Source organism: Salvelinus namaycush, chromosome 29 (assembly GCF_016432855.1).
Source record: "Salvelinus namaycush isolate Seneca chromosome 29, SaNama_1.0, whole genome shotgun sequence".
NCBI lineage: Eukaryota > Metazoa > Chordata > Actinopteri > Salmoniformes > Salmonidae > Salvelinus > Salvelinus namaycush.
In genome coordinates this window covers 6621338-6639922 of record NC_052335.1, presented here as the reverse complement: position 1 = coordinate 6639922, position 18585 = coordinate 6621338, and the positions used below count along the sequence as shown (strand labels likewise).

Genomic DNA, 18585 nt, shown 5'->3' with positions numbered 1-18585 from the left:
CACCCAGACGAAGAAAGTAAGGCAAAGACATGAGAGCAAAATGGCCGTGGGGCTCCAGGAAAAACTTACAAAGCCTCCCAGTCAGTCAGATAATGTGGTCTACCACCATGTGAAACAAACAGTAGCATTTTCCCTTTGAAAACCACAGAGGCTATTTGAATATCCACTTCTTAGTGTCACTCGAACAATACACTTATTGATATTGGCGCTGTGCTGGAACTCAAAAGCTCTTTACACAAATGGCAAAGGAGAGGAAATGAATGGGAGGATATAAGCTGGTAGAATATTGAATTCAGCTGAGTTCTTCATAAGCTATCTGTCTGTCTCCCTCCCTCTCTCCCTCTCTCCCCCTCTCCTCCCTCTCTTGCGCTCTCTCCCTCTCTCGCACTCTCTCCCTCTCTTCCTCTGCCTCTCTCCCCCTCTCCCTGTCTCCCTCTCTCCCCCTCTCCTCCCTCTCTTGCGCTCTCTCCCTCTCTCGCGCTCTCTCCCTCTCTTCCTCTCCCTCTCTTCCTCTCCCTCTCTCCCCTTCTCCCTCTCCCCCTCTCCCTCTCTCCCCCTCTCTCCCCTTCTCCCTCTCCATCTCTCTCTCTCTCTCCCTCTCTCCCCTTCTCCCTCTCCATCTCTCCCTCTCTCCCCCTCTCCCTCTCTCCCCTTCTCCCTCCTCCCTTTCCATCTCTCTCTCTCTCTCTCTCTCTCCCCCTCTCCCTCTCTCCCCTTCTTCCTCTCCATCTCTCTCTTTCTCTCTCTCTCTCTCTCCCCCTCTCCCTCTCTCCCCTTCTCCCTCTCCAACTCTCTCTTTCTCTCTCTCTCTCCCCCTCTCCCTCTCCCTCTCTCTCTCCATCTCTCTCTTTCTCTCCCCCTCTCCCCTTCTCCCTCCTCCCTTTCCATCTCTCTCTCTCTCTCTCCCCCTCTCCCTCTCTCCCCTTCTTCCTCTCCATCTCTCTCTTTCTCTCTCTCTCTCCCCCTCTCCCTCTCTCCCCTTCTCCCTCTCCATCTCTCTCTCTCTCTCACTCTCTGTCTTTCTGTCTTTGCATGATGGGAGATCTGGAGAAGAAGTGGAGGAGAGGAAAGAAGAGAAAGGATGGAAGAAAGAGAATTCAGACAGAAACTTTGGCTCTATCTAATTTATGCTCATAACTTATTTAACTCCTGAGGAGGATAGGTTGTTTTTATTAACTCATGCTGTCCTTAACTGGCATAATAGGGAAGAAATGTACTCAGTGTTTAGTGACGTAGGCTTGCTGGGCTTCACCATCGATCGCTTGCTGAGTTGAGAGGTTTTTTGGTTCAGTGCTTCTGTATCTACTTGTCACATTTTTTTTTCTTCCAAAAAGCACTTTAGTTTTGACGTTAATATAACCTCTTTAAGTCAGTATGAAAGTCTTGTACACAGAAGAGGTAGCCCGTGTGTGTGTGTGTGTGTGTGTGTGTGTGTGTGTGTGTGTGTGTGTGTGTGTGTGTGTGTGTGTGTGTGTGTGTGTGTGTTTCTACAGCCAGTTTGCTACAGCAGGAAAATAATCCTGCAGCTACAGGAAATGTGAACTATTATGTGGATTGCAGTATATATAATTAATATATATAATTAATTAATGGATATTTTTGTAGGGGTTGATATATCTTTTGTGAGGGAAAATCAAGTCTGACATTTCAATTTCACGTATACTCCCTCTCTGGCGCTCGAGATCAGCAGGCTGCTCATTATTACACACACCTGTCGCCATCGTTACGCGCACCTGCGCCACATCAGACTCACCTGGACGCCATCACCTTCCTGATTACCTTCCCTATACATGTCACTCCCTTTGGTTCTTTCCCTTGTTTCTGTTCCATTTTCTTTTTCACGTCTGTACATTACTCGTGTTTCTTGTTTTGTCCATGTTTGTTTCTATATTAAATGATTCACTCCCTGTACTTGCTTCCTGACTCCCAGCGTACACATTACAGGAAGCCTTTTTAATCCTCAAATAAACTAAACGTTTTACATTTATTGCAAAGTTTTCCTGCAACAGGGGGATCAGATCCTACATCTGTACATCACCTATTAGGATACACAAGCGCAAAGCAAAATGCAGTGATGTCTAGCCATAAATCGACAGTATACTATGACAAATGATTTAGACGTTGTTACTGATCAAAATCTTAGAAAAACCTTGACTAAGTACAAACTTAATGAGCATAGGCTTGTCATTGAGAAAGGTAGACACAGGGAAACCTGGCTCCCTGTAGAGGAAAGACTGTGCAGTCACTGCACCACGGCAAAAATGGACACATAGCTACATTTCCTGACAAAATTGCAAAAATATAAAGCAATTCGAGAGTTTTTATTTCCCCAAATGTGAAATCGTTATTGAAGGTTTCCAAGACCTCTCTGATGAGAAGAGATTACCCATCCTGTTGGGGGAGGACGCAGAGAGCTGTGGGTTGGCAGCGCTCTACATTGTTGCCTGCCATAAAATGAGGGATTGTGTCTGACAGATCAACCAACCTGCACATGTCTTTGTGTTATATGCTTATTTATTTACTGATTTCCAATACAACCCCCCCCCCCCCCCCCCCCCCACCCTTGATTATTGCTGTTACTGATTGTCCTTTTCGTGACAATGTTGATTATTTCTCATGATGTTATTGATATTGTTAATGAATCACTCCGTTTCCAAAGTACACTTCGGCAATATGTACGTCATTACGTCATGCAAATGAAGCAAGTGAAATTGAAAATTGAGAAAGAGAGAAAGAAAAAGAGAGAGAGAGAGATACATGATGGAGGGTCAATTACACCTCCATGTTGTAGACCAGAGGAAAAGACTGAACGCTAGTTCACCTTTCATCACCACCCCCTGCCACATGGTTAAGGTTGTTGCGCCAGTTAGGGAAAGACAGTGAAGCTGTGAATGAGGGTTTATCAGATAGAGATATCAGATCTCCTTTGAGGGCGGTAAGAGTCAGACACAATATATTGGGTGATAAAGTGTGGTTGTAATAAAAAAAGGAAATTGGTAGAGAGTAGGGGCTCACCTTTCCAGGGCTGATGGAGGTTAACAATGCCCAGTAACCTGATAAAGACTAGGATGGTTTCCAAACGTTGTAACTCTAGCTAGCTAGAAGATTCTTTTTAAATTCAACAAACAGTGAGCAGACATGTGCTTTCTTGTCGTTGCTATTTCTTTATCATTTCTTTATATCCAGTCCTTGTGCCACAACTACCCCTTTAATCACCGTGGAAGACATTCATCAGTGGCCTATGCACCTAAATTAAAGAAGCCAAGGGCTTTATGTCAAGTAGGTCATCTAACCAACCACGTGTCCTACACAGATCCGATGGACCAAGACAGCAGGCAGTGTGTCTGACCGCTTCCAGGACTCCAGCGTGTTTAACGAGACGCTGCACATCTCCAAGATCCAGAGACACCAGGGAGGACGCTACTACTGCAAGGCCGAGAACGGCCTGGGCTCCCCGGCCATCAAGTCCATACGGGTTGACGTCTACTGTAAGTACTGTACATTACCTTCGGACACAGTGGTTGGGTCAAGGTTGTTTTCTTCTTATTCAAATGTACTTCCTCAACGTAATAACATTGCATAAAATTCAACGTGGCTAGTTAGTATACCATTCCCTTTTGATTTTAGAGCTGCAAAATGTAACTTTTTGGGCGACTCGACCAAATACACATAGACATTTGTGTTATAGATCTGTCATTCTCATTGAAAGCAAATCTAAGAAGTGGTAGATCGGTTCTATGTGTGCGCTATTTCAATGCTTCCCTTAAGTTTTGTTTTTGCGTCTTTTACTTTCGGATTTCTGCACCACTTTCAAACAGCTGAAAACACAAAAATGTTGCTTATGGAAAAGATATTTCACTGCGGTTTAGATGGTACAATGATTCTCTACACTATACTTGCTTGTTTTGTCACATAAACTGATATTAGGAAAACTATTTGAATTTTAGCAACCAGGAAATGGCTGGTTGAGTGATGAGGAAATGAGTGATTTCTGCATAGTTCATCTTTAAACTAGAATTCAACCATAAGTTAACGATAAGCTTTTAAGGTGTGGTTTATTCCAATTGTTGCACAATTCAATCAAATGTCAGTCAATACTAAATGTTGAATTGGGGCCCTATCTAGACATCCTGTGTGTGTGTGGGGGGGGGGGGGGGGCTGTACAGTAGACAACAGTATAAACAACCCAACCCAGTAGCTTCCACCCTAGTCAACCTAGCCATTAAACAATAGTGAGGTCTGATTGGAGTTGTCTGGGGCACCCAACAACTCCTCAGACGTGCGCTTAAATGGAGGACGGTTTGTCTCATCTGAACCCTGGACAAGCAAACATTATATAGCTCCCAGCCAGAACCTCCCCAGATCCACCACTCTGTGACACAAGCACATTAAACCAGCACTTTCCCTTCTGTAACATCATCGCAAGCGATAAACCTTTTGGCCTGTGTTCTCCTCTTCTCCCACTCTCTCTGTGGCAGAACACAGAGCAGTTTGCAGTCCTGTCTCATTCTTTCCTCTCTGCCTCTCGTCTGTCTCCACCTCTCGTCGGCCTCTGCCTCTTTCTCTTCCTCTGCCTTCGCCTCTCCTCTCTTCTCTTCTCCTTGGTCAGGCAGGGGTTACCAAAGTAAGTGGAATCGCTTTCATCTGACATCTAAAGCCTCTGCTCCAGCTGCCAGTGACTCCTGTCAGTCTGTCACGACATTTCGGGTCTGTCTGTGTGGCTGGTGGTTAGCCTCACCACCGCCAAGGCTCTTTCTCTGCCTGCTCTCGCTTTCTTTCTTTGCTATCTCTCTCTCTCTGATCTCTCTTTCTCTCTCTCTCTTTGCTATCTCTCTCTCTCTGCCTTTCCCTCTGTCTCCGTTCTCTCTCTCTCCTCTCTCTCTCTTTCTCTCTCCTCTCTCTCTCTCTCTCTCTCTCTCTCTCTCTCTCTCTCTCTCTCTCTCTCTCTCACTCACTCACTCACTCACTCACTCACTCACTCACTCACTCACTCACTCTCTCTACCTGCCTCCTTCTGGACCCTGGGTGTCTGTGTGGCTCTCAGCCCTTGTACCTGTTTATCAATACTGACTTGAGCAGGGGCTGTGGAATAGAGGATGGTTAGAAAGCTTGGAACTTGGAGGAAGGAGGGGGAAGAGGAGTATTTTACTCTCTCCTTGTCTCCTTTCCTTCATCTGCACTGGACTGCCATATAGGCTTGGTGGTGGATGTATACTAGACATTTGCTTTCTCCTTTTCAGTTCTTCCACACTGTTAACTGTAAACTATTGAGACAGACAACAGGCCCTGGACGGACAGCGACTAACATCCCAGTGTCACTGTTTTAGCTTGATAACAGTATGATTAACGGAGTTGACCAGTGGCTCTCTGGGTTGCCATGGCTAGGGCTGTGGCGGTCATGAAATTTTGTCAGCCGGTTATTGTCATGCAAAAGAATGCCGGGTCTCACGGTAATTGATCGTTAATTAACATCAACATGTTTAGCATCTCCAGGCTCGACTCGTACAAGCCTCTGATGTGCGCCTTTGGAACATCTACATTTCAAACTTGTTGAATAAATCAATTGAATATACACCATCACAATAAATACATTATTTATGGTAGGCAGGCCTAAAGAAACATTATGATATGTAGAAAATGTATTTCATAAGAGCAGAATATGAGTTGGCCTACTGTATGTTATCTGGCTATGCGCTAGGCTTGTTCATTTATCAGACAAGATATGCGTATAAGTCCTGTGCCATTATTTTATTTTGTATGATTTTATAGTAAGAAGAATATAATTGAACTTAGCTGAATAAAATATAATGGATATTTGTCCCATTCAGAAGTTGAAGTGGCTATGTTGAGCGTAAAAGTGATCTAGATTTAGAGTTATTTGGCAACTTTAGTTGTGAATTATACAAACCTTAGAAAGTCTTACAAGTCAATGGATTTATGGGCTGCATGATGCGACTATAGGCTATTGCTTGCGCTCTGTTCCTTGCCTCAGGCTGTACACGCTGTTCTCTCATCAAGTGATCATATTTTCACCCGTCAGACTATTCTCAATTTAATCTTGTTTTTACTAATATGTCAAATACGTTTTGATTTAGAATGGCCCATGATCAAATTTACAGGAACAGGGGCAGGGGGAAAAATACATGTCATCCGTATGCACTGGAATAGTGAATGGAGGCTGCTTTCCAGCGGGTACGTTTTTCACTCATGTTGGATAGGCTACTGCGGTAATTTTCGCAGCACCACAGGTGATATTCTGCCCAAACTCTGTATGCCATTGGCTCTCCAATCCTGTTCCTGCAGCTACCCAGTGCTTAATTTGGGAAATCAAGGGAAATTTGTTTGGGAACATCGATAGTAACCTTTTCACAACAAAACTCATTTCATGAAACTGTTGACAGCACCTCTGTTGACGCAGTGCTGGAGAAAGGAATGAAGGAGAGAGGGGAGGACATAGAAACTCATGATCGTGAGATATTCTGTATAGCTAAAGGTAATGTGTCAATCTATTAATTATGAAAATTAAAAAAGGCCCTATTACTAGGCTGTTCAACATCTAAAAAAAAAAGATCATTGTAGGCTAAATCTGAATTGTTTTTTTTTAGGCTAGACCAATTATGTAGCAAAGATATCTTAAATCAGTATTTTTTTTATGTTTTTCTGTCATGTGTAATATGCAGTTGGCTATGTATTGTATATTGGATAATCATTCTTTTTAATTCAGGGTTTTTTGGGGGCTTGGGCTCATATATAGGCCTATGCTTATGCATAAGCGCTAATATGCTAATATGGGTGTTTTGAATGAACCTTCGTGACAGTTGCTGCTCAATATGCGATATTTGACTAGAATGTCGTTATAAACAAAAGCCAACTTTTCGGGACAAAGACATGTCTTATATGGTCAGAAAGCTTAAATGATTGTTAAGCTAACTGCGGTGTCCAATTTACAGTATCTATTACAGCGGGAAAAAATACCATGCTATTGTTTGAGGATAGTGCACAACAACAAAACACTTTTATCCAGGCAACTGGTTTGATACATTCACCTCTGACTGTATATAATGTACTTACATTCAGTAATCTTTCTCTGATTTGTCATCCTGAGGGTCCCAGAAATAAAATGTAGCATAGTTTTTTGATAAAATCTATTTTTATATCCTAACACAATCCATGTTCTGTACAACGTTTCGCATGAATTCCAACTTTTTCAACTTGCAACAAAACTATTTATGAAATGTAATACGCTAAACCTTGTCTCACCCAGTCAAGTTCAGTTTTTGCGCCTCAGACACTTTAGACGACAACCAAACCTTGTTTCATCATTCTACATTACATATTGGCTACACAATACGTCAATTAGCCCATGAAGGTCAGCCATCATTATGCACCAATGAGAAGGGTGGTGTTCACTTGATAGACAGTGTCTTGGTCCAATGACCACCTTTTGTTTTGATAGCTAGCTAACATAGCTAGCTAGATAGCCAATGAGCTGGGCTTTACACAGTATGTGATGGCCCTTTGTAGGACTAACGGCCATTGTCCTATGGTTGCGAGCGACGCAATTCATTCTCCATTGAAAATCCACAGGACGCAGGGGAATGGAAAAATGGAAAAAGTACAACATGGCTACTAAGAGTATAAACATTTCGATGAGATTATTGCAGAAATTGACCAGGAGAGTGACACAAGGAGTCCTGCGCACAAGAGAGATTGGAAGGAGAATGTACTTTTAGATCAGTAAGTAAAATATGTTTTTGCTTGTCGTACAAATCCAGTTTTTTAAATGGTTGCATATCAATTTAAAGTATTTGTCTTTGATTTCTATATATATAAATACAATATATAGACCTGAGGCATACAATATATAAGTATAGGTTATGTGTATGTTATGTTGGCTATGACATGTTCTGGCTGTGGTTTTTGAGCTTCTTGTTGTCTATTGGTCCACATATTTCATTATAGTGATTGTGTTCTACATAATTTATAGAATATATGTTTATAGATATGTGTATCACGTTTGAAGGTAAGACCCAGGTGCAGACAATGTTGAAGTAACAAAAGTTTATTAATTCGAACACGGGCAGGCAAAGGTACAGGACGGCAGGGGAGAGTCAGACATGGTTTTAAATTGACGCAGAAAAGGTAGGACTAATACGGAGGGTACGGGGCAACAGAGGACGAACAGCAGAGGGGCTAATGATCTTGGAGCGGGGGGAAAGGTCTCTGTAGCCGTGGCACTATAGCTGTGTGCAAGCCCCCGAGTCGATGAGTACCTGGAGAGACTTGGACTGGTCTCCCCACCGCAGGATTGCACAGCGAGGGGGGCGAGCAAGGGGAGATGGAAATGTTTCTTTAAGGCCCACCATAGTAATCACACCAACGAATGAGCTAGGTCTCTTGAAGGGACAGGTAGACAAATAATGACCGGCAGTACCGCAATACAGACAACTCTGGGTCTCAAGTCTGCGTACGCGTTTGGCTGGAGACAACCTAACCCTGCAGAGCCACATCGGCTCGGGAAGAGGTGAATCGGCAGTCTCCGGAGGCTCTTGGAGGGACTCGGATAAGCTCGGATCCTCTCGGGGACTTCCAGAGTTCATCGGATGTCAAGTGGGATCCTTGAGTGAGCGATTGGGACCGCAATCGGACCTCTTCTCCCTCCTATGTTCCCGTAGCCAACCATCAATCCGGATGGTTAAAGTGATTAGTGAGTCGAGATCTGTTGGTAGTTCTCGGGCTGCCAGCTCATCCTTTACCTTCTCCGATAATCTGTGCAGTAATGTGTCGAACAGCGCTTCCGGATTCCAGGTACCCTTTGCTGTTAGCCTGTGGAACATCACCGCATAGTCTGCCACGCGGAGGGTGTCCTGCCAAAGCTGGAGTACCCTCCGGGCAGCCTCTCCCCTGGACACCGGAGCCTCAAACTTTTCTCACCTCCGCCATGAATACCTCCAGACTGAGGCAGACGGCAGATTGTTGCTCCCACACCGCCGTGGCCCAGGCGAGTGCCCTCCCGGACATCAGCTTAATAATGTATGCTATCTTCGAGCGGTCCGAGGGGAACGAAGAAGGCTGCAGATCAAAAAACGAGGGAGCACTAGGAGAGAAAGGCCCGGCAGGTTCTGGAATCTCCATCGTAGAGCTCTGGGGGAGGTAAGCGGGGTTCCCGGGAAACCGGGGTGACGGTGCTGCTACCAGCCAGGTTACTGAGGGGCTGGGAGGTTACCGTCGTGGTAGGCTGCCTGGTAGGCAACCCACGGAATTGCTCCCGCAATGCGTCCAATGCTAGGTTGTGACATTCGACCACGTCCTGGAACCGTTCCATCAGTCCACAAAGCAACTCCTCGTGTCTACTAATGATGGTTCCTTGGGAGGAGATGGCATTGCGGAGCTGGTCCAAGTCTGCTGGGTCAGTCATGGCCAGTTCGTACTATCACATTTGAAGGTAAGACTCAGGTCCAGACAATGTCGAAGTAACAAAGGTGTATTAATTCGAACACAGCAGGCAAAGGTACAGGACGGCAGGCAGGCAGGCTCCGGGTCAGGTCAGGCAGAGGTCAGTATATCAAATCAAATTTCAAATCAAATCAAATTTATTTATATAGCCCTTCAGCTGATATCTCAAAGTGCTGTACAGAAACCCAACCACAGATGGCAGATTGAGGCAGACACTCTATATCCAGAGTAGTGTGGCAAGGTACCGGACGGCAGACATGCTCAGGGTCAGGGCAGGCAGAAAGGACAAAACCGGGAAAAGTAGAAAACAGGGAAATAGACAAGGCAGGAGCAAGGGGGAAAACGCTGGTAGGATTGAGGAAATTGAGATGATGGGTCCGATCCTTAAGAGGTTTCATCACCTTAGAAAGCACTGTCCGTTCCGTTGTGTTAGGCTTTGAAACAACATCCACAATAAATGTTTTCCACTCAGTTACAACCTATTGTTCAACTTCTTTCTTCAAATTGACCAATCACAGTAAGGTGAGTTTTAAAAGCACCTACTGTTTTGATGATAAGTGTTTAATGTGATTTTCGATGTCAGAGTGGTAAGAGGGACAATAGAGCCCTGAGTACCAGGCCATTAGCGACCTGATGATCATTAGCGAGTTGGGTAGGCTACTACTAATTTATATCCAGAGTGCATAAGAGGAGATTACCGTGACTAAATGGTCATGTAGAATTTTACTGCGGTCATGACTCATGAATGCCGGTGTGGCGGTAATACAGTCACCACAGAGCGTTGGGCCAGTAACCTGAAGTTTGCTGGATCAAATCCCCGAGCTGACAAGGTAAAAATATGTCGTTCTGCCCCTGACCAAGGCAGTTAAACCACTGTTCCCCGGGCGCCGCAGTTAACCCACTGTTCCCCGCACCTCTCTGATTCAATGCGGGTTAAATGCGAAAGACACTTTTCAGTTGAATATATTCAAATGGACAACTGACTAGGTATCCCCCTTCCCCCCTTTCATAACAGCCCTAACCATGGCAGTGTTTACAGTTTAATCCTGAATAGCCACCATGGGAGGTTTGCTGAGCCTATCAGAAACATCAGCTGTGACATTCATTCAACCAATGATGTCATCCAAAGCTCTCTCCAGTTGGCTCCCTGTCCAATGAGGTCCTGAGTTGTGCTCTCCAGAAACACTCTGTGTCCATTGGAAGGGGATTAAAAGGGACAATCAATTGTCAAAGACATTGTACAATACTTTCAAGTACTTTAGCCTTTCAAGCTTGAATAGATCATTATCTCATCTTGTAAACTCTTCATATTTATCATTGAGTATACACTAAATATGTAATGCTATGTCCTTCATATTGTAGAGCCTTAAAACAGGACTTTATTTGACATTATTCAAACAGCAGCAGCGTTTAAAGTGTTGTGTGGATGCCCTTGTCTCTGGCCTTGTAGTGCATGTGTACTTCATTAGCAGAATGTTGTATTGCACATCCAGCAGAAAAACACTGGCTTTCCCCATAGAAATGTTATAGCTGTCCCCCAGGGGTGGATTTCATTGATGGGCCTCTTTTGCAGCTTTCACTATTTTTAGTGCTTTGCAGCCTTGATTTTTAATTTGCATTAGAATTGCTGTTTGGGCACCAGGACTCAACAGAAACACCTTGACAAATTGTGTTGACTGTCTGTTTTTCAGATGTTGCACCGGTGTGTCTTTTATTCATACCAATGTGTTTATACTACCCAGAAGTGTAACCGCTAGTTAGGATGGACACTTCTATTATGCTTGAGGGACGATACACATATGAGAGAGAAACATGTAAATGTGAAATGAGAGAGACAGGAATTTAGGAGGGCGTGTATTTCAATGTGAATATCTTGTTTCTAAAGTGAAGTATTTTCTTCTGTTCTTTAAAAAAAAACATGTATTGCTTTTCCTTCCCAGTCCTTCTGAAACCAGAGGGGTATACTAAGAAGCAAGCTAGATCTACTCAGGGTTTTCTGAAGCTAGCCAGCTGCAGTTAGCTTCACATTCCAGCTCAGGCTTCATCCGTACTGTGACGGTGGATATTGCCTGTCACCCTGCCGCCTACTCTAGCAGGCTTGTAACTGCGCGTACTTGTCGCACGTGGCTAGCCGAACGCCAAACTCTTTATTGAGACGATCAATCAATCCATGGGTGAGTCAGTGACACATTCTCATTTGTGCCAAAATATTAAAGTTTTCTTGCAAATTCAGCAGGCTATGGTGTGGACTCTGCTTTTTATTTTATTACTTATTATTAGTGCCGTCTTTGGTGTGCTTATCAATGCACAAGCACTTTTTTCCCACTATCGATAAAATTATACAAAGGTTTTACTGTGTGTGAAGTTTCAAATGCATTATATCATTACTAAATGTCTAATGTGATAGGTATTTTAACGGTACACATTTTTTGCACACAAAATTAAAGGGAAGATGACGCAAGAGGGAGGGAATCTGATTTCATTGGTCCTCAACTTGTGGCTCAGACCATCTCATTAGGGATATTGGAGTTTGCCCTGAGTTAGCCTGCCTCGAAGCAGGTTAGATCTGAAGGATTCGTTGCCATAGAAATTTAGCTGGCTAAAAGGTGAGCCACTTTCATGGTACCGGTTATCCCGAGTTGAACTCAGAGTTGACCAAAGTTATCTCGCTAACTCCTCAAACTACATTCGTATTATAGGGCTCAGGTGGCTTCTTTTAAATTTGGAGTGTAAATACAGGTACTTCCAGATTTATTTATTCATACAAGCATACGCTGGAGCGGCCATGACTCACAACGTACAATAGATACAGAATGAAATTAAATGAAGGAAGGAAAGAGAGAAAGGGAGAATTCTCTAAATGTATTGCCCAGGTTAGAAAATGAATGAAATGAAAGAAGGGAGGTGCCCAGGTGGCTTGTCTAGCTTTAGCATTGCTATACTAACTCAGAAAGACAGACAACTGCAGGATGGGTTAATGGGAAACTTATCTCTGCAGTGCAGAGGAGATGATATTAGCCCTAGCAGGCCTAGCAGACCCAACGATAACTCATTTAAAATACCCACCGAGCTCGGCGAAGCCCCCATCTAAGCACATTTCTACATGCTGACGCCTTAGAAGATGTGTTTGTCCATTGTGAGGTCTGCAGGAATAGATGCCCACACAGAAGTTAATAAAGAACTTCCTCCATTGATCGATTGGTAGTTTTGCTTTTCTTGAGAAGCCTTGAGCCTCTTCTTCTTCAGTTCCTAGAAGGGTCTATTTATTACAAAGTTTTTCATTTCATCTGGGCTGTATTGCTGTGTGTGAAGCTGCATTGCTATATCTAGTAGACAAAGGCCTAAAGTATTTCAGCAGGGGCTTATAGCTGACATTAAACTACTTCATCGGCAGGTGGAATTCACATCTCCAATGTTATACATTTCTGACGTGAAAAGAACTAGGAGAGTACAATGGACTCCAATGAAGTACAAAAGACTAATGTTTTTCACGTGTGCCCATGCATTTATCAGGAGCATTTAAAGAGCATGTACTTGAATCGAGACTGGAAAACTTTAGTGCACTTGAAATGAGTTTGTACTTATCCGAAGCGCACTTGTCAGGAGTCGACGTTACAGGGCCTCTGGGAGTATTCAGACCCCTTGACTTTTTCCAAATTTTGTCACGTTACAGCCTTATTCTAACATGTATTAAATCGTTTTTTCCCTCATCAATCTAAACACAATACCCCATAATGAGAAAGCAAAAACAGTAAAAAAAATATATATTTTCTAATTTATATCAGATGTTTTACTCAGCACCTTTGGTAGCGATTAAAACATAGAATCTTCTTGGGTATGACACTACAAGCTTGGCACATCTGTATTTGGGGCGTTTCTCCCATTCTTCTCTACAAATCCTCTCAAGCTCTGTCAGGTTGGATGGGGAGCGTTGCTGCGAAGCTATTTTCAGGTCTCTCCAGAGATGTTCATTATGGTTCAAGTCTGTGCTCTGGCTGGGCCACTCAAGGAAATTCAGAGACTCGTCCCGAAGCCACTCCTGCATTATTTTGGCTGTGTGCTTGGGGTCGTCGCCCTGTTGGAAGGTTAACCTTTGCCCCCAGTCTGTCCTGCGCGCTCCCAGTCCCTGCCGCTGAAAAACATCCCCACAGCATGATGCTGCCACAACCATGCTTCACCGTAGGGATGGTGCCAGGTTTCCTCCAGACGTGACGCTTGGCATTCAGGTCAAAGAGTTTAATCTTGGTTTCATCAGACCAGAGAATCTTGTTTCTCATGGTCTGAGAGTCTTTTGGTGCCTTTTGGAAAACTCCAAGCAGACTGTCATGTTCCTTTAACTGAGGAGTGGTTTCGTCTGGCCACTCTAACATAAAGAACTTATTTGTGGAGTGCTGCAGAGATGGTTATCCTTCTGGAAGGTTCTCCCATCTCAACAGAGGAACTCTAGAGTTCTGTCAAAGTGACCTTCAGGTTGTTGGTCAACTCCCTGACCAAAGCCCTTCTCCCCCGATTTCTCAGTTTGGCCGGGCGGCCAGCTATAGGAAGAGTCTTGGTGGTTCCAAACTTCTTCCATTTTAAGAATGATGGAGGCCACTGTGTTCTTGGGGACCTTCAATGCTGCAGACACCCTTCCCCAAATCTGTGCCTCGACACAATGCTGCCTCGGAGCTCTACGGACAATTCCTTCAACCTCATGGTTTGGTTTTTGCTCTGACATGCACTGTCAACTGTGGGACCTTATATAGACAGGTGAAACAGATCAGGATGTGACACTGAGCTCAATTTCAAATCTCATAGCAGAGGGTCTGAATACTTATGTGAATAAGCTATTTCTGTTTTTGCTTTGTCACTGTGGAGTATTGTGTGTAGATTGCTGAGGATTTGTATTTATTTAATCCATTTTAGAATAAGGCTGTAAAGTAACAAAATGTGGAAAAAGTCAATGGGTCTGAACACTTTCCAAAGGCACTGTACTGTATATACCACCAATGTGACCATGGAAGTGGTTCTAGGACACTTTAAAGTGGGCAAATGATCAAATAGATCATTTTTACACTGGAGGGTTCTGTGGGCTATGAGTCACCCACCAATTAGTGCCACTTTTGTAAATCACCTTCTGACAGTTCCATAAACAACCCATTGCTCATCTTTAACAGCCTTCTTAATGGCTCAGCCTCAAAATGTTACTACAACCAGAAATGACCGTTACTTAACCCTTGTGTGGTGTTCGAGTCTGTGGGACCCATTTTCATTGTTTACTAAAAGAAAAATGATACAATGGATAAATTTTTCAACCTGAGACTCATTGGCCTTGGCTCATTTTCTGTGAAGAACATGTAAAATAACCGATTTCCATTGAGTGCACACTATTGTGTTCAGGTCCACTGGACCTGAGGGTAATAAAAGTGTGGAAAAGTGTGTGTGTAGGTGAAAACAAGTAAAAATGAAACAAAAAGGTTTGCTGTGTGCCTTCACTCTGTCTTCCTCCTCCTTGGGCCTGCTGTTTCAACATAGCACCAATAACCTGTCTGTCTCCATGCATGTCTGCCTGTCTCCCGCTTTTCTCACACTCTTTACCCTTTGTAGTATGTGAAACTACACAATGTCTTGCGGGAACCTGCACAATGTTATTACAATACATTATTTCTATACATTATTTCAATACATTGTAAAAAATGCTGTGTTTTCCCACACTCTACCCCAGCCAGGTGCAAATTGGGGGAGGAACACAACAAATAAATAGCTTTGCATGTGTGGCTCCTTACCACAATCAATCAGTATGGCAAAAAGACTCTCTGCTCAGAGGGCTTTAGAATTTTTTTTTGCAGAGGAATGAGCCACCTCGCATGGCTGCCAATGTGATACGGATGCAACTAGGGCCGACACGGATGGTGGTTACTCATGTGCAGGACAAAAAGTCTTCTTTTGAACTGTTCATCCCAGACGCCATCCAGAAAATCATTCTGGACTGCACCAATTTGGAGGGAAGGCGTGTTTTTGGAGAGAGGTGGAAGGAGATGAACCAACTCATTTACATACATACTTTGGGGTTCTTATCCTTGCTGGTGTTTTCAGATCCAATGGGGAATCAACAGAATACCTGTGTGATGCAGAAACTGGCTGATAACTTTTCTGTGCAACAATGTCTCTGGAAAACTCCCATATTATTTCCAGGAATATCTGCTTCGATAACCAAGACACCAGACCAGCTTAGCGGCAGAGAGACAAGCTAGCTGCAAACAGGTCAGTGTGGGACAAGTGGGTGGACCGCCTTCCCCTGTTTTACAACTCTGGGCCTAATGTTACTGTTGATGAGCAGCTTATGCCATTTAGGGGTCGCTGCCCCTTCAGGCAGTACATACCGTCTAAACCCGCAAAATAGGGAATCAAGACCTGGGCTGCCTGTGATGCTGCTTCATCATATGCATGGAACTTGCATAACAAAAACATAACAATGGTCATTATGGCCAAACATTTCTTATTTTGTTTCATCAGACCAGAGGACATTTCTCCAAAAAGTATGATCTTTGTCCCCATGTGCAGTTGCAAACCGTAGTCTGGCTTTTTTATGGCAGTTTCGGAGCAGTGGCTTCTTCCTTGCTGAGCGGCCTTTCAGGTTATGTTGATATAGGACTCCTTTTACTGTGGATATAGATAATTTTATACCTGTTGCCTCCAGCATATTCACAAGGTCCTTTGCTGTTATTCTGGGATTGATTTGCACTTTTCACACCAAAGTACGTTCATCTCTAGGAGACAGAACGTGTCTCCTTCCTGAGCGGTATGATGGGTGCATGGTCCCATGGTGTTTATACGTGCGTACTATTGTTTGTACAGTTGAACGTGGTACCTTCAGGCGTTTGGAAATTGCTCCCAAGGATGAACCAGACTTGTGGAGGTTTACAATTTTTTTTCTGAGGTCTTTGCTGATTTCTTCTGATTTTCCCATGATGTCAAGCAAAGAGGCACTGAGTTTGAAGGTAGGCCTTTAAATACATCCACAGGTACACCTCCAATTGACTCAAATGATGTCAATTAACCTATCAGAAGCTTCTAAAGCCATGACACCATTTTCTGGAATTTTCCAAGCTGTTTAAAGGCAGTGTATTTAAACTTCTGACCCACTGGAATTGTGATACAGTGAATTATAAGTGAAATAATCTGTCTGTAAACAATTGTTGGAAAAATTACTTACCAACTTGCCAAAACTATAGTTTGTTCACAAGAAATGTGTGGAGTGGTTGAAAAACGAGTTTTAATGTGAAGTTTTACTGACATCTTTCAAGCTTTTCTGCCGTATTTTCTTTCAAATCTTTATTTTCTGATGTGGCTCACATGTGTCGTCTTGATGGTTTTCTTTTCTCTTTCAATAAACTCCTCTCCTCCAAAGAATACATCTGAGTAGCATCATGCTTGATTTAGTTTCACATGCAAGGTCTTGCTCACTCCATATTCCGTACCTGTTATGCAGTGAGCCAGAGACTTTGGCAGAAACACAGTGTTGAGAGAATAACATTCGAGCTGCTCGCAATAGAGCTGAAGCCAAGCCAATGGTTATGCATGATCACACTCAGAGGTCCTGACTCAGACACACGTGTCAAAAGGCTTAAGACGCCATGACACACACACGTCTCCTCAGCTATGTAGGCTAACACACAGCACAGAGCCAGGACAGTGTGTGTGTCCAACGCTGTAGAAGAGCTTCCTCTGTTTTATGTTTACCTAGCGTCCAGCATCGGAGTGGAGGTGAGTTCATCTGTCAGTGCCAAGGCCATGCGGTCAGGGACAGTGTTTGTTTAGTGGCTTTACCTGCGGCGGGTTTAGATCCCAGCCAGTCAGGAGGTGTGCTGCTTCTTATCTCATCAGGAGTCCATTTACTGTCCGTCCTACTGCAGGGATAATTGGGTTACCGTGTACATAACAAAGAATTGGGGACAGCACCCGGTGTCACAGGCCTGTTCGCCCCGCTGTTCGCCCCGTTCGCCCCGAAGACAGTACAGGTGCATCAAAGCTGGGGCCGAGGGACTGAAAAACAGCTTCTATCTCTCTATGACTGCATGGCCACGCACGCCTCCGACTCAATCATCGAGTTTGCGGACGACACGACAGTAGTAGGCTTGATTACCAACAAGGACGAGACGGCCTACAGTGAGGAGGTGAGGGCCCTGGGAGTGTGATACCAGGGAAATAACCTCTCACTCAATGTCGAGAAAACAAAGGAGCTGATCGTGGACTTCAGGAAACAACAGAGGGAGCACGCCCCTATCCACATCGACGGGACCGCAGTAGAGCAGGTGGAAAGCTTCAAGTTCCTCGGCGTACACATCACTGACGATCTGAAATGGTCCACCCACAAAGACAGTGATGTGAAGAAGGCACAACAGAGCCTCTTCAACCTCAGGAAGCTGAAGAAATTTGGCTTGACAGCTAAAACCCTCACGAACAGATTCACAATTGAGAGCATCCTGTCGGGCTGTATCACCGCCTGGTATGGCAACTGTACTGCCCACAGCCACAGGGCTCTCCAGAGGGTGGTGCGCTCTGCCCAACGCATCACCGGGGGCACACTACCTGCCCTCCAGTACACCTAAAGCACCTGATCACAGGAATGCCAAAAAGATCATCAAGGACAACATCCACCCGAGCCACTGCATGTTCACCCCGTTAATAACATCCAGAAGGCGAGGTCAGTACAGGTGCATCAAAGCTGGGACCGAGAGACTGAAAAACAGCTTCTATCTCAAGGCCATCAGACTGTTAAATAGCCATCACTAGCCGGCTTCCACCCGGTTACGTAACGCTGCACCTTAGAGGCTGCTGCCCCATATACATAGACTTGAAATCACTGGCCACTTCAATAATGGAACACAAGACACATTTAATAATGTTTACTTTTAGGTTGTGTGTATTGTGTGTATTGTTGTGAATTGTTAGATTTTACTGCTCTGTTGGAGCTAGAAACTTAAGCATTTCGCTACACCCGCAATAACATCTGCTAAACATGTGTATGTGACTAATAAAATTGATTTATTTTGATTTATATGCAGATTGTAGTGTGTGTGTGTGTGTGTGTAGTATGTGTGGTAGGAGGCTCTCCAGGGGATGTATTGATCCTGGCGTTCATGTAGG

The 18585-nt window shown here is 44.1% G+C and overlaps 1 protein-coding gene across 1 annotated transcript in view; it reads left to right on the top strand.

The window, feature by feature from the left end:
- The window catches only part of LOC120023938 (MAM domain-containing glycosylphosphatidylinositol anchor protein 2-like), a 207350-nt gene that overhangs the window by 11403 nt on the left and 177362 nt on the right, over window positions 1-18585 (top strand). The window contains exon 3 of the mRNA XM_038968041.1: window positions 3314-3488. Coding sequence (XP_038823969.1) covers window positions 3314-3488 — 175 coding nt within the window. The remainder of the gene's footprint in view (window positions 1-3313; window positions 3489-18585) is intronic.